Below are 14,156 nucleotides of genomic sequence, written 5' to 3'. Positions count from 1 at the left end.
AAGAGGACAGATCACCCCTCCGAGCCTGGTTCCTCTCTAGGTTTCTTCCTAAATTACAGCCCCTCTTAGGGAGTTTTTCCTAGCCACTTTGCTTCAACATTGTTGTTGATTGCTCCTTGGGGTTTCAGGCTGGGTGTTTTGTAAAAGCACTTTGTGACAACTGCTGATGTAAAAAGGGCTTTATACATAAACCTGATTGATTGATTGACATAATCTGAGCAGACAATAAATCCCTATACACTTCAGAATTCATCCAGGTGCTTCTGTCTTCATCAATTAACACTAGTGATCCAGTGCCATTGGAATCCATGCATGCCCATGCCATCACACTGCCTCCACCGTGTTTTACAGATGATGTGGTATGCTTCAGATCATGAGCCGTTCCAAACCTTCTCCATACTTTTTTTTCTACGACCATTCTGCTACAGGTTGGTCTTAGTTTCATCTGTCCAAAGAATACTGTTCCAGAACTAGGCTGGCTTTTTAGATGTTTTTTAGCAAAGTCTAATCTGGCCTTTCTATTCTTGAGGCTTGTGAATGCTTTGCACCTTGTGGTGAGCCCTCTCTATTTGCTCTCGTGAAGTCTTCTATTTATGGTAAACTTGGACAATGATATGCCTATCTCCTGGAGAGTGTTCTTCACTTGGCTGGATGTTGTGAAAGGGTTTTCTTTACCATGGAAAGGATTTTAGATCCACTTCTGTTGTCTGCTGTGAACGTCCAGGCCTGTTTGTGTTGCAGACCTCACCAGTGCTTTGTTTTTTTCTCAGAATGTACCAAACTGTTGATTTGGCCAATCTTAATGTTCCTGCTATCTCTCTGATGGATTTTTTTTGTAGCCTAAGGATGGACTGTTTCACTTGCATTGAGAGCTCCTTTGACCGCATGTTGTGGGTTCACATCTTCCAAACGCGAATGCCACACCTGGAATCAACTCCAGACCTTTTACCTGCATAATTGATTAAGAAATAACAAAGGAATAGCCCCCAACTTTCCATGAAACAGCTTTTGAGTCAATTGTCCATTTACTTTTGGTCCCTTGAAAAAGAGGGGGCTACATATTAAAAGAGCTGTAATTCCTAAACCCTTCCCCAATTTGGATGTGAATACCCTCAAATTTAAACTCCCCACCATCGGGACCCATTCACAAACACCCATCACAAACATCCCCACCCCTGCCACTACAATGGAACTTTCAATCCTGGAGGGGCACGTTAACAGACTATTCAAGAGACAGAACCACCGAAAAGCAGCAGGGCCTGATGGCACCATAAAGACAAGCTATCCCAACTCCGAGTGCCCGAGTTCACATGCAGGTGGATCACAGCCTTCCTGTACATATACTATCCGTGGTATTGAAACAATGTGAGTATTTGTGTTGTTTAATTTATTTTGCCACTATTCGATTGAATGTTTTGGCAAATGTTTCTTTGAAACAACAAAAAGAAACAAAGATGAGGCATGGCTTAGGACCGTTTGACTTTGTCATAAAAAAATTGCTTCTCCTATATAGGTCTACAAAAGAAAGGTCTCAAGACATGCTCTGTAAACACAGGCATCCGTGTTCTCTATCTATATGTTTGACGTCAGGTATTTTTTCCACTACTGAGGACCTAGCTCCAGTAGTCACAGTTCGCCACTGTCCAACTGGGAGTCCTCGAGTCCACATGCAGGTGGATCCCAACCATCTTGTCCAACAGGAGGCAGCACATGAGTCTGGGAAAGCAGTGGTCTGACCCCCTGACCATCAGCAACAGCTCCCCTCAAGGCTGTGTCCTGTCCCCCCTACTCATCTCCCTGTACACCAACAGCAGCACCTCAAGTCATCACTCAAGCTGGAGTATAGGCTGCTCCTGAAATTTGTTGATGACACCCCCTTCATCGGACTTATTTCTAATAGAGATGAATTCGCCTATAGGTGGGAGTTTGACCATCTGGTGTCCTGATGCAGTCAGAACAACTTGGTGCTCAACGCCCGAAAGACAGGGGAGATAACAGTGGACTTCAGGAGAAACCCAGCAGCCCTCCCCCCATTAACCTGGGTGGCTACCCAGTCAATTCTGTGGAGTCCTTTTGCTTTCTGTGCACTGTAATCGCCAAAGACCTTAAGTGGGAGCTGAACATCACCTCAAATACAAAGAAAGCTCAGCAGAGGATGTACTTCCTGCGGTAGCTGAAAAAGTTAAACATGGCAAAGACTATGATGGTGCATTTCTACACTGCCATCATAGTCCATCCTGACCTCCATCACAGTCTGGCACGCTGCAGCCATTGATGCAGCCTGCGCTGTAGAGAGGGTGATTAGCTGTAATCTGCCATCTCTATACAACCTACACAATTCCAGGACACGGAGGTGAGCGGCAATGATTGGGGCTGATCCCTCTCACCCTGGAAATTGACACAAGGCTGAGATCTATCAGGACCAAAACCTTTTGCCACAAGAACAGTTTCTTTCCTGCAACAGTAGGCCTCATGAACATGCCCCTGGAGCCAAACTGACTATAGCCCGCTCCCCACACACACACACAACCCTCAACTGGACAAATCTATAACCCCACATACACACAACCCTCAACTGGACAATTCTTGCACCTCACAGATTTTTGTGTATATTTTTTTTGTAATTTATTAATGCTCAGTCTACTGTTTTTGTGCCCAGTCCACTATTCTTATTTGTCTTTATTTCTTTTGTACAAAACTGCAGCACTAACGGACCAGAACAAATTCCCAGTTTGTTAAACTTCCTCTAATTAACAAAGCCAGTGGTTCTGATGCTCAATGGCTAAATATGTTTTTGGGTAGCTCAGACATAACGAAGAGGGAACGATATGCTATGTATGGTCAAAGTTTTCTGGAGCCAGTGTGATTGGGGGCTTGGTAAAGCCTAAAATCCACAGCCTAAAATCCCATGCCAGGTTTGTGGTCTGCGCACATATGCTAAAACATTTCACCGCTTTGCCACGACTGTACCCACGTTAGGTGGTCGAAATGCTTCCTGATTCGTAGACTGGTGCCTGGTGTCAATGGGCCAGAACGGATCAGAAGACAGATCAGGATCTTGGTCAAGTAAGTGTTGCTACAGACATTGAATACAGAAGTCTGGTTATTTGAACTGTGGTTTGCCAAAATGAACACAAGCTAGGACTTTTGTTTGCAAGTTCAACAGTCACAATGAGTGAAAACAGAGTGTACAGTCTAGTGTCCCATAGTGCCTTGCCTGCTTGTGGGTGCTGAGCTCCTGTTTCTCCTTCTGGCACTTCAGCAGGGCTTGTCTCTGAGCCTCAAAGGCCTGATTCTGTTGGGCACTCTCTAGGCACTTCTGGGAGTACTGGTCTGACAGTACCTCAAGCTCCCTGTGCAGTGACTGCAACTCAACCCTGCACATTAGAGAAAGAAGGGGTGGTTAAACAAGTGTACAGACTATATTAAGGACCTAAACACAAATTTCACACCTGTTTGGTTTCCCGAAGATTCCCACGGGTAAGCCGCAAATGAATAATTGAGCCGGTGGAATAAAATCATTTCAACCCGCGGGTCAGATTGCAGTTCAGAAGTGTTATTGTGCTGGTCGGAAAAAATGTAATGTATAGAAAGCTTTTTTCGGTAACACTTTATTTGAAGGGGTGTGCATAAGAGAGACATGACACTGTCTTGATATTGTAATAACCATGACATGACACATGACACATTTTGAACATTTATGAATGTCATTAGGTGTCTTTCTGTTGATTATGTCATTTTTTAATGCAAGGTTGACATTGTTTTGGAAGTCTTTGTTATGACAACTAGACATTAACTGGGACAACATATCCTGTCAATGTTTTTTTTTATGACAACTAGACATTAACTGAGACAACATAACCTCATCATCATCATCATCTTCCGCTTATCCGGGGCCGGAACACGGGGGCAGCTGTCTAAGCAGAGATGCCCTCTCCCTAGACACTTCCTCCAGCTCTTCCAGGGGGACACCGAGGCGTTCCCAGGCCAGCCGAAAGACATCCCTCCAGCGTGTCCTAGGTCTTCCCCGGGGTCTCCTCCTGGTGGGCCCGGAAACACCTTCCCGGGAAGGCGTTTTGGAGGCATCCGAAACAGATGCCCAATCCACCTCAGCTGACCCCTCTCGATGTGGAGGAGTACATCTACTACTCTGAGCTCTTCCCGGGTGACCGAGCTTCTCACCCTATCTCTAAGGGATCGCCCAGCCACCCTGCGGAGAAAGCTCATTTCGGCCGCCTGTATCCGGGATCTTGTCCTTTCGGTCATGACCCAAAGCTCATAGGTGAGAGTAGGAACGTAGATTGACCGGTAAATCGAGAGCTTCGCCTTGTGTCTCAGCTCTTTCTTCACCACGACAAACCGATACATCGACCGCATTACTGCAGAAGCTGCACCGATCCGTCTGTCAATCTCCCGTTCCATCCGTCCCTCATTCGTGAACAAGACCCCTAGATACTTAAACTCCTCCACTTGAGGCAGGCACTCTCCACTAACCTGAAGTGGGCAAGCCACCCTTTTCCGAATGAGGACCAAGGCCTCGGATTTGGAGGTACGGATTCTCATCCCCACTGCTTCGCACTGGGACGGCTGCAAACCGTGCTGAAGATCCTGGTTTGAAGGGGCCAACACGACAACATCATCCGCAAAGAGCAGAGACGAAATCGTGTGGTCCCCAAACCTGACACCCTCCGGCCCCTGGCTGCGCCTAGAAATTCTGTCCATAAAAATTATGAACAGAACCGGCGACAAAGGGCAGCCCTGCAGGAGTCCAACATGCACTGGGAACAAGTCTGACTTACTGCCGGCAATGCGGACCAAGCTCCTGCTTCGGTCGTACAGGGACCTGACAGCCCTTAGCAAAGGAACAAGGACGCCATATTCCCGAAGAACTCTCCACAGGAAGCCGCGTTGGACACAGTCGAATGCCTTCTCCAAATCCACAAAACACATGTGGATTGGTTGGGCAAACTCCCATGAACCCTCCAACACCCCGTAGAGGGTATAGAGCTGGTCCAGTGTTCCATGGCCCGGATGAAAACCACACTGTTCCTCCTGGATCCGAGGTTCTACTATCGGCCATATTCTCCTCTCCAGAACCCTGGCATAGACTCTCCCGGGGAGGCTGAGAAGTGTGATCCCCCTATAGTTGGAACACATCCTCCGGTCCCCTTTCTTAAAAAGAGGGACCACCACCCCGGTCTGCCATCCCAGAGGTACTGTCCTCCAAGACATCCAGAGACTTGAGGTACTCAGGGCGGATCTCATCCACCCCCGGTGCCTTGCCACCGAGGAGTTTCTTGACTACCTCTGTGACTTCAGCCTTCAGACGAGTCCACCTCTGAGCCCTCATCCTCTGCTTCCTCAATGGAAGACATGACGGAGGGATTGAGGAGATCCTCGAAGTACTCCTTCCACCGCCCGACGACATCCCCAGTTGAGGTCAACAGCTGCCCACCTCTACTGTAAACAGCGTTGGTAGGGCACTGTTTCCCTCTACTGAGGCGCCGGACAGTTTGCCAGAATCTCTTCGAGTCCAGCTGATAGTCCTTCTCCATGGCCTCACCGAACTCCTCCCAGGCCCGAGATTTTGCCTCCACAACCACCCGGGCTGCAGTCCGCTTGGCCTGCCGGTACCAGTCAGCTGCCTCAGGAGTCCCACAAGCCAACCAGGCCTGAAAGGACTCCTTCTTCAGCTTGACGGCATCTCTTACTTCCGGTGTCCACCACCGGGTTCGGGGATTGCCGCTTCGACAGGCACCGGAGACCTTACGGCCACAGCTCCGAGCGGCCGCTTCGACAATGGCGGTGGAGAACATGGTCCACTCGGACTCAATATCTCCAGCCTCCCTCAGGATCCAGTCGAAGCTCTGCCGGAGGTGGGAGTTAAAGATCTCTCTGACAGGAGACTCGGCCAGACGTTCCCAGCAGACCCTTACAGTACGCTTGGACCTGCCGAGTCTGTCCAGCTTCCTCCCCCGCCATCGGATCCAACTCACCACCAGGTGGTGATCAGCTGACAGCTCCGCCCCTCTCTTCACCCGAGTGTCCAAGACATACGGCCGCAGGTCAGATGAAACGACAACAAAGTCGATCATCGATCTGCGACCTAGGGTGTCCTGGTGCCACGTGCACTGATGGACACCCTTATGCTTGAACATGGTGTTCGTTATGGACAAACTGTGACTAGCACAGAAGTCCAATAACTGAACACTGCTCGGGTTCAGATCAGGGGGGCCGTTCCTCCCAATCACGCCCCTCCAGGTGTCACTGTTGTTGCCCACGTGGGCGTTGAAGTCCCCCAGTAGAACGATAGAGTCCCCAGTCAGAGCACTTTCCAGCATCCCTCCCAGAGACTCCAAGAAGGTTGGGTACTCTGCACTGCCGTTCGGCCCGTAGGCACAATCAACAGTGAGAGACCTATCCCTGACCCGTAGGCGCAGGGAAACGACCCTCTCGTTCACCAGGGTAAACTCCAACACATGGCGGCAGAGCTGGGGAGCTATAAGCAAACCCACACCAGCCCACCGCCTCTCACCATGGGCAACTCCAGAGTGGTGAAGAGTCCATCCTCTCTCAAGGAGTGTGGTTCCAGAGCCCAAGCCGTGCGTAGAGGTGATCCCAACTACCTGTAGTCGGAACCTATCAACCTCACGCACAATCTCAGGCTCCTTCCCCGCCAGCGAGGTGACGTTCCACGTCCATAGAGCTAGTTTCTGTGTCCAGGGATCGGGTTGTCGAGGCCCCCGCCTTTGACTGCCGCCCGATCCTCTCCGCACCGGCCCCTTATGGTCCCTCCTGTGGGTGGTGAGCCCATGGGAAGGCCGCCCCACGTAGCTCGTTCCGGCTGAGCCCTGCCGGGCCCCATGGGGAAAGGCCCGGCCACCAGGCGCTCGCGTACGAGCCCCAACCCCGGGCTTGGCTCCAGGGTGGGGCCCCGGCTGCGCCATACCGGGTGACGTCACGGATCTCAAAATGTTTCACATCATTAAGGGGTTTTGAACCTGTCAGTGTCTTTTTTTATAACAACATGACAGTAACCAGGACATCATAACCTGTCCTAAACATGGGCCTAATTATCAAACTTGAAGAAACTATTTAGCCAGTATTCTGTCAGCCATAAAAGGAACTTTGCTGATCCTGAGACTGGTGCTCATACTCAGCATATTGAGCATTCATGACAGAAACACAAATTGGTCACTGAAGATTCACCTCAAAATGATAGTGGCACCACTGGTTAGCCATATGCCATTATAATGGTGTCTTGGGCAGACTTTTCCATGATGTGAAAAAACAAGTCAAGTTAGTATCAAAGTTTTTTCCAGGAACATAGTTTGTACTGTAATTTTGTTAATGTTGATGCAGGACATCCATTCATGTAACTAGTGGTTTGCATGAACAATAGGCTAAGTAATATACATAATCCAATATGTTAATACGTTTACAGTGCGGCAACCATTATTAAAAGGTAGAATGGCTACTTGCTTCTTCAGATAGGTGACATACAAAAGGTATGGTCGCATTTGGGGTTGATAAAGAATTTTTAAGGACTCTTTTATATTGAAGGACACTTACTACGGTTGGCCGGTAGGGGGCAGTTTGACGTGGTCGTGTTGCGTTGGGCCTGTTAACGATCAAAAAACCTGTGTGTTCTAGTAACTCTTCAAGGAAAAGCCTTGTCTTTCTCATAATTTATCCTGTTAGTACAAAAGTACACTGGACCTTTTGATACAGTTTGATAACATGCCTGTTAAAGAGTATGTAGAGGCTTGGAAATGCATGGTAATTGTATAACTATGATAGAGACCCATGTCTTTGTAAAATGCCGTGACGGTGGTGCATTCCTTTGGAAGAAACTAATTTGTTACTGTACTGCACTGAATTTTCTTTTTTCCCCCGAAAACAACACTCCTGACAATATTCCCTAGGATTAATATAATTGAATTTTGTAACTGTATGGTTTAGAAACTTTGGAATTGTTGCACTGTAAGGGTTAGCGATTAGCTAGTTCCTTGTTATTTGTTGTTAGCTGGCTTCGGTTGGTTATTAACTGGCTCTAGTTAGCTGTATGCTAGCTCCAGTGCTTGTCAGTTTCCGGGTAGCACTTTGCTAACATGCTCAGCCGTGTTCTATTTGTATTAACATTAATGTAACTATCACTATATAGCCTCCTTTATACTTAATGTTTTCAATGTGATTATATTATGAATAGTTTATATTACTTGGGCTATTGTCCATGCAAAGAACTAGGTACTGTACATGAGTGGTTGTCCTGTATCAACCTTAACAAATTGTGTTCCTTATTTATTTTTTTATTTTTTTAGGCAACATTTGCTGTACAAAAAAAAGGAAATGTATTGCTTCTATTAAGGTATTTAACAGCATTTGACAGACTTAATGAAATTTTTGACAGTATTTGACAAACTTAATGACATCTTTACACTCACCTAAAGGATTATTAAGAACACCTGTTCAATTTCTCATTAATGCAATTATCTAATCAACCAATCACATGGCAGTTGCTTCAATGCATTTAGGGGTGTGGTCCTGGTCAAGACAATCTCCTGAACTCCAAACTGAATGTCAGAATGGGAAAGAAAGGTGATTTAAGCAATTTTGAGCGTGGCATGGTTGTTTGTGCCAGACGGGCCAGACGGGTCTGAGTATTTCACAATCCGCTCAGTTACTGGGATTTTCACGCATAACCATTTCTAGGGTGAAAAGGGAAAAACATCCAGTATGCGGCGGTCCTGTGGGCAAAAATGCCTTGTTGATGCTAGAGGTCAGAGGAGAATGGGCCAACTGATTCAAGCTGATAGAAGAGCAACATTGACTGAAATAACCACTCGTTACAACCGAGGTATGCAGCAAAGCATTTGTGAAGCCACAACACGCACAAACTTGAGGCGGATGGGCTACAACAGCAGAAGACCCCATCGGGTACCACTCATCTCCACTACAAATAGGAAAAAGAGGCTACAATTTTCACGAGCTCACCAAAATTGGACAGTTGAAGACTGGAAGACTGGAGTCAGAATTTGGTGTAAACAGAATGAGAACATGGATCCATCATGCCTTGTTGCCACTGTGCAGGCTGCTGGTGGTGGTGTAATGGTGTGGGGGATGTTTTCTTGGCACACTTTAGGCCCCTTAGTGCCAATTGGGCATCGTTTAAATGCCACGGCCTACCTGAGCATTGTTTCTGACCATGTCTATCCCTTTATGACCACCATGTACCCATCCTCTGATGGCTACTTCCAGCAGGATAATGCACCATGTCACAAAGCTCGAATCATTTCAAATTGGTTTCTTGAAAATTACAATGAGTTCACTGTACTGAAATGGCCCCCACAGTCACCAGATCTCAACCCAATAGAGCATCTTTGGGATGTGGTGGAACAGGAGCTTCGTGCCCTGGATGTGCATCCCACAAATCTCCATCAACTGCAAGATGCTATCCTATCAATATGGGCCAACATTTCAAAAAAATGCTTTCAGCACCTTGTTGAATCAATGCCACGTAGAATTAAGGCAGTTCTGAAGGCGAAAGGGGGTCAAACACAGTATTAGTATGGTGTTCCTAATAATCCTTTAGGTGAGTGTATGTCCAAATTGTACCACTACCATTGTACTTAAAGTCAAGAAAATATTCATGACACTTGTGAATGTATTTGACAGTGTTATAACACGTCATGACATCTTCATGACAAGTCCAAATTGTACCACGGTACTTCTGGTGAAGAAAAATATTCATGATGCTTATGAATGCATTTGACAGTGTTATAACACTTCATGACATCTAACACGTCAAGTCCAAAGGTCAAGAAAAATATTAATGACAATTATAATGGTATCATGACAACCAATGTGAAAACCAACCACATATGAAAGTTGTGTTTAATGCTAACACATAAAGCTAAATAGTTTCTTCAAGTTTGATATTCAGGCCTGCTATGACATGTTTATGACTGGTAATGTTTCTGACTACAGCATGGTTTGGCATTTGCTCCGTAACCAACTGGAAGGCCCTGCAATGGGTGGTGGAAACATCCCAGCACATCACTGGTACCCAGCTCCCAGCCATCGTAGGCCCACAGCACAAGTGGTGTCTGCACAGAATGTGTGGCATCATCAGGGATCCTTCGTATCCATGCCAAAAACCATCAGTCGTCCCGGTCCCTTTGCAAAAAACCAGCCCCAAAGCATGATGTTTCCACCCCCATGCTTCACAGTAAGTATGGTGTTCCTTGGATGCAACTCAGCATTCTTTCTCCTCCAAACACGACGAGTTGAGTTTTTACCAAAAAGTTCTATTTTGGTTTCATCTGACCATATTACATTCTCCCAATCCTCTTCTGGACCATCCAAATGCTCTCTAGCAAACCTCAGACGGGCCTAGACATGTACTGGCTTAAGCAGGGGGACACGTCTGGCACTGCAGGATTTGAGTCCTTGGCGGCGTAGTGTGTTACTGATGGTAACCTTTGTTACTTTGGTCCCAGTTCTCTGCAGGTCATTCACTAGGTCCCCCTGTGTGGTTCTTGGATTTTTGCTCATTGTTCTTGTGATCATTTTGACCCCACGCGGTGAGATCTTGCGTGGAGCCCCGGATCGAGGGAGATTATCAGTGGTCTTCCATTTTCTTATAATTGCTCCCACAGTTGATTTCTTCACACCAAGCTGCTTACCTATTGCAGATTCAGTCTTCCCAGCCTGGTGCAGGTCTACAAATTTGTTTCTGGTGTCCTTTGACAGCTCTTTGGTCTTGGCCATAGTGGAGTTTGGAGTGTGACTGTTTGAGGTTGTGGACAGGTGTCCTTTATACTGATAACAAGTTCAAACAGGTGCCATTAATACAGGTAACGAGTGGAGGACAGAGCGGCCTCTTAAAGAAGAAGTTACACGTATGTGAGAGCCAGAAATCTTGTTTGTAGGTGACCAAATACTTATTTTACAGAGGAATTTACCAATAAATTCATAAAAAATCCTACAATGTGATTTTCTGGATTTTATTTTCTCATTTTGTCTCTCATAGTTGAAGTGTACCTATGAGAAAAATGACAGGCCTTTCTCATCTTTTTAAGTGGGAGAATTTGCACAATTGGTGGCTGACTAAATACTTTTTTGCCCCACTGTACGTTTCCTGTAATTCTTGACCAGGTTTTCACACACTGCAGCAGGGATTTTGGCCCACTCCTCCATACAGACCTCCAGATCCTTAAAGTTTCGGGGGTGTCGCTGGGCAATACAGACTTTCAGCTCCCTCCAAAGACTTTCTATTGGGTTCAGGTCTGGAGACTGGATAGGCCACTCCAGGACCTTGAGATGCTTCTTACGAAGCCAGTCATTAGTTGCCCTGGCTGTGTGTTTCGGGTCGTTGTCATGCTGGAAGACCCAGCCACGACCCATCTTCAATGCTCTTACTGAGGGAAGGAGGTTGTTGGCCAAGATCTCGCGATACATGGCCCCATCCATCCTCCCCTCAATACGGTACAGTCGTCCTGTCCCCTTTGCATCCCCAAAGAATGATGTTTCCACCTCCATGCTTCACGGTTGGGATGGTATTCTTGGGGTTGTACTCATCCTTCTTCTTCCTCCAAACACGGCGAGTGAAGTTTAGACCAAAAGGCAACATTTTTGTCTCCTCAGACCACACGACCTCTCCCATTCCTCCTCTGGATCATCCAGATGGTCATTGGCAAACTTCAGACGGCCCTGGACATGCGCTGGCTTGAGCAGGGGGACCTTGCGTGCGCAGCAGGATTTTAATCCATGACGGTGTAGTGTGTTACTAATGGTTTTCTTTGAGACTGTAGTCCCAGCTCTCTTCAGGTCATTGACCAGGTCCTGCCGTTTAGTTCTGGGCTGATCACTCACCTTCCTCATGATCAGGTGTCTTTTATACAGGTATTGAGTTCAAACAGTTGCAGTTAATACAGGTAATGAGTGGAGAACAGGAGGGCTTCTTAAAGAAAAATTAACAGCTCTGTGTGAGCCGGAATTCTTACTGGTTGGTAGGTGATCAAATACTTATGTCATGCAATAAAATGCAAATTAATTATTTAAAAATCATACAATGTGATTTTCAGGATTTTTGTTTTAGATTCCGTCTCTCACAGTTGAAGTTTATTGCAGAATAAAGGACATTAAAAGAGAAACATAGTCCTTATTTATCTCAAGTATGTAGCACTGTCTGAACAGCCAGGGATTCAGAGGTGCAACAAATACATATGCAATAAAATAAATCTTTATTTTTAATTAATTTAGAAAAAAATCCAGATTTTGTTTTTACTTTGACATTGTGGACTTTTCAGGTTGATCAGAATCAAAAACCTCCAAAAGGACTGTTTGGAGATGTGCTATATATGAATGCTTTAGCATTGAAACCTCTAGATTCAGTCTATTATTAATGGTGCAAACGTACATACATTTTGATTGTCTTGGGCTCTAGATGATAGAATGATACTATTAGTCATCTATATATTACAACATTTTTACACACTTTATATTGCTGTAATACTGTAAATAAGACCTTGGTTTCAATTAGATTTCCCTATAAAAGGTTTACAAACAAAATGGCAATAGCCATGCTTTTAAACAGAGTAGACACTCACTCATACTCAGATCGGAGGGCTGTAATCTCAGAGCTTCCTCTACTCAGCTGAGACCTCTGGCTCCTTTCCAGTTCTTCCTGATGAGCATTCCTCATCACCTCAATCGCTACACAAACCACAAAAACAAGGGAAATTATGTAAGTAAACCTATGTTGTCATAGCTAGACTTTGCTGTACTGTTCACAAATAATGAAGCTCAGAGTTTTTGACATAATTATTTTGGAAGAATCTATGTTGAATCTCTTAGATAATGTAATGGGGAATATATGGATGCGATTTGGGATATCTCAAAATCTGAAAAAGCTTTTTCAAAAAGAAATTGAAATATTCATAAAGATTGTGTACCTCATAATTTTTGAAACATTTAAGCTGAGACTCTTAGATGATGTAATTATCAATATATGGATGCATTTGGGATGAATAACTCAAAATCTGAAAAAGCTATAATTATTTTTTTTTTTATATTAGTAAAAAAATATCTAGGTTGACACTCTTGGACAATGTCATGTAGACTATAGTGGTAAAATTTGAGATGAAATTCTATCTATAATTCTATCTATTTAAAGTCATTAGCTACTAACTGTATTATGAAAAGCCATCGTTCCCTAAATGTCCTTTCTCTGGCACGTTGATTCAGCCTTGTCTGATTCTTGGTACTCTGCGGTCAGGAGACCAATGACAGTTTTACCGGTACATCAAATTTATTTATAAAGCCCTTTTTACAACAGCAGTTGTCACAAAGTGCTTTACAGAGACACCCGGCCTTAAACCCCAAGGAGTAAACAACAGTAGTGTTGGATTTCATGGGAGTAGTCAAAGGTGTGAATACTGCGGTTGACATCATACATTTAGAAAGAGAACACGGATGCCTGTGTATACACTGCATATCATATCAAGACCTTTCTGTTGCAGACCTATGTAATAGAAGCAATTCCTTGATGACAGAGTGGAACGGTCCTAAGCCACGCCTCAGCTGTGGCTCACAGAAGCAGCAAACTTACATGTAACGGAAGTAAATATAGATAGCCGAAGTCACATTAGAAGAAAAAAAGGTTGTGTGGTTTCAAATAAATATTTGCTAAAACAGTCACTCAAATAGTGGCAGAATAAATTCAACCATACTACTACTCACATTGGACAAGACCAAGACCACGGACAATATAAGCTGTCAGAGAGAAAAATAGTTGCGCTGTATTCATTATATGAACAAGATAGTCCATTCTCCTGTCCTTCTTTATGAAAAGGATAATGGCAGGTTCATGTAGCTTTTCTTTAGATTTTTAATCCGAATTAAGTAATTTTTCGATGGAGATCAAAGCCAGGGCTGACAGCCAGCCATCGCCATCCTTACATACACTCACTTCAAAAATCAAGCCTGCTAGCTAGGCTGAAGCATGAGAAAACAAGATAAGGCTCGCTATTGGCTCCGAATTAGGGACGTATACTTAGGCCCTCTAGTGGGCCTTGACAAGTCATAGAATTGTCCCACTTATTACAAGACAATTTGCGATTAGTTTATTCTACTGTCATTCCAAAATGCTGCTC

General features: G+C 45.1%; 1 protein-coding gene across 3 annotated transcripts in view; it reads right to left on the bottom strand.

The window, feature by feature from the left end:
- Positions 1 to 14,156, bottom strand: part of LOC105029103 (plectin) — a 61,634-nt gene that overhangs the window by 15,234 nt on the left and 32,244 nt on the right. For all 3 annotated transcript variants that reach the window (XM_010902274.3, XM_010902276.3, XM_010902275.3), the window contains 2 exons: positions 12,612 to 12,717; positions 3,218 to 3,377 (listed from right to left, as the gene is read on the bottom strand). In XM_010902274.3, the coding sequence (XP_010900576.2) occupies positions 3,218 to 3,377; positions 12,612 to 12,717 (266 nt within the window). The remainder of the gene's footprint in view (positions 1 to 3,217; positions 3,378 to 12,611; positions 12,718 to 14,156) is intronic.

Source organism: Esox lucius, chromosome 11 (genome assembly GCF_011004845.1).
Source record: "Esox lucius isolate fEsoLuc1 chromosome 11, fEsoLuc1.pri, whole genome shotgun sequence".
NCBI lineage: Eukaryota > Metazoa > Chordata > Actinopteri > Esociformes > Esocidae > Esox > Esox lucius.
This window is presented reverse-complemented; position numbering and strand designations above follow the sequence as displayed.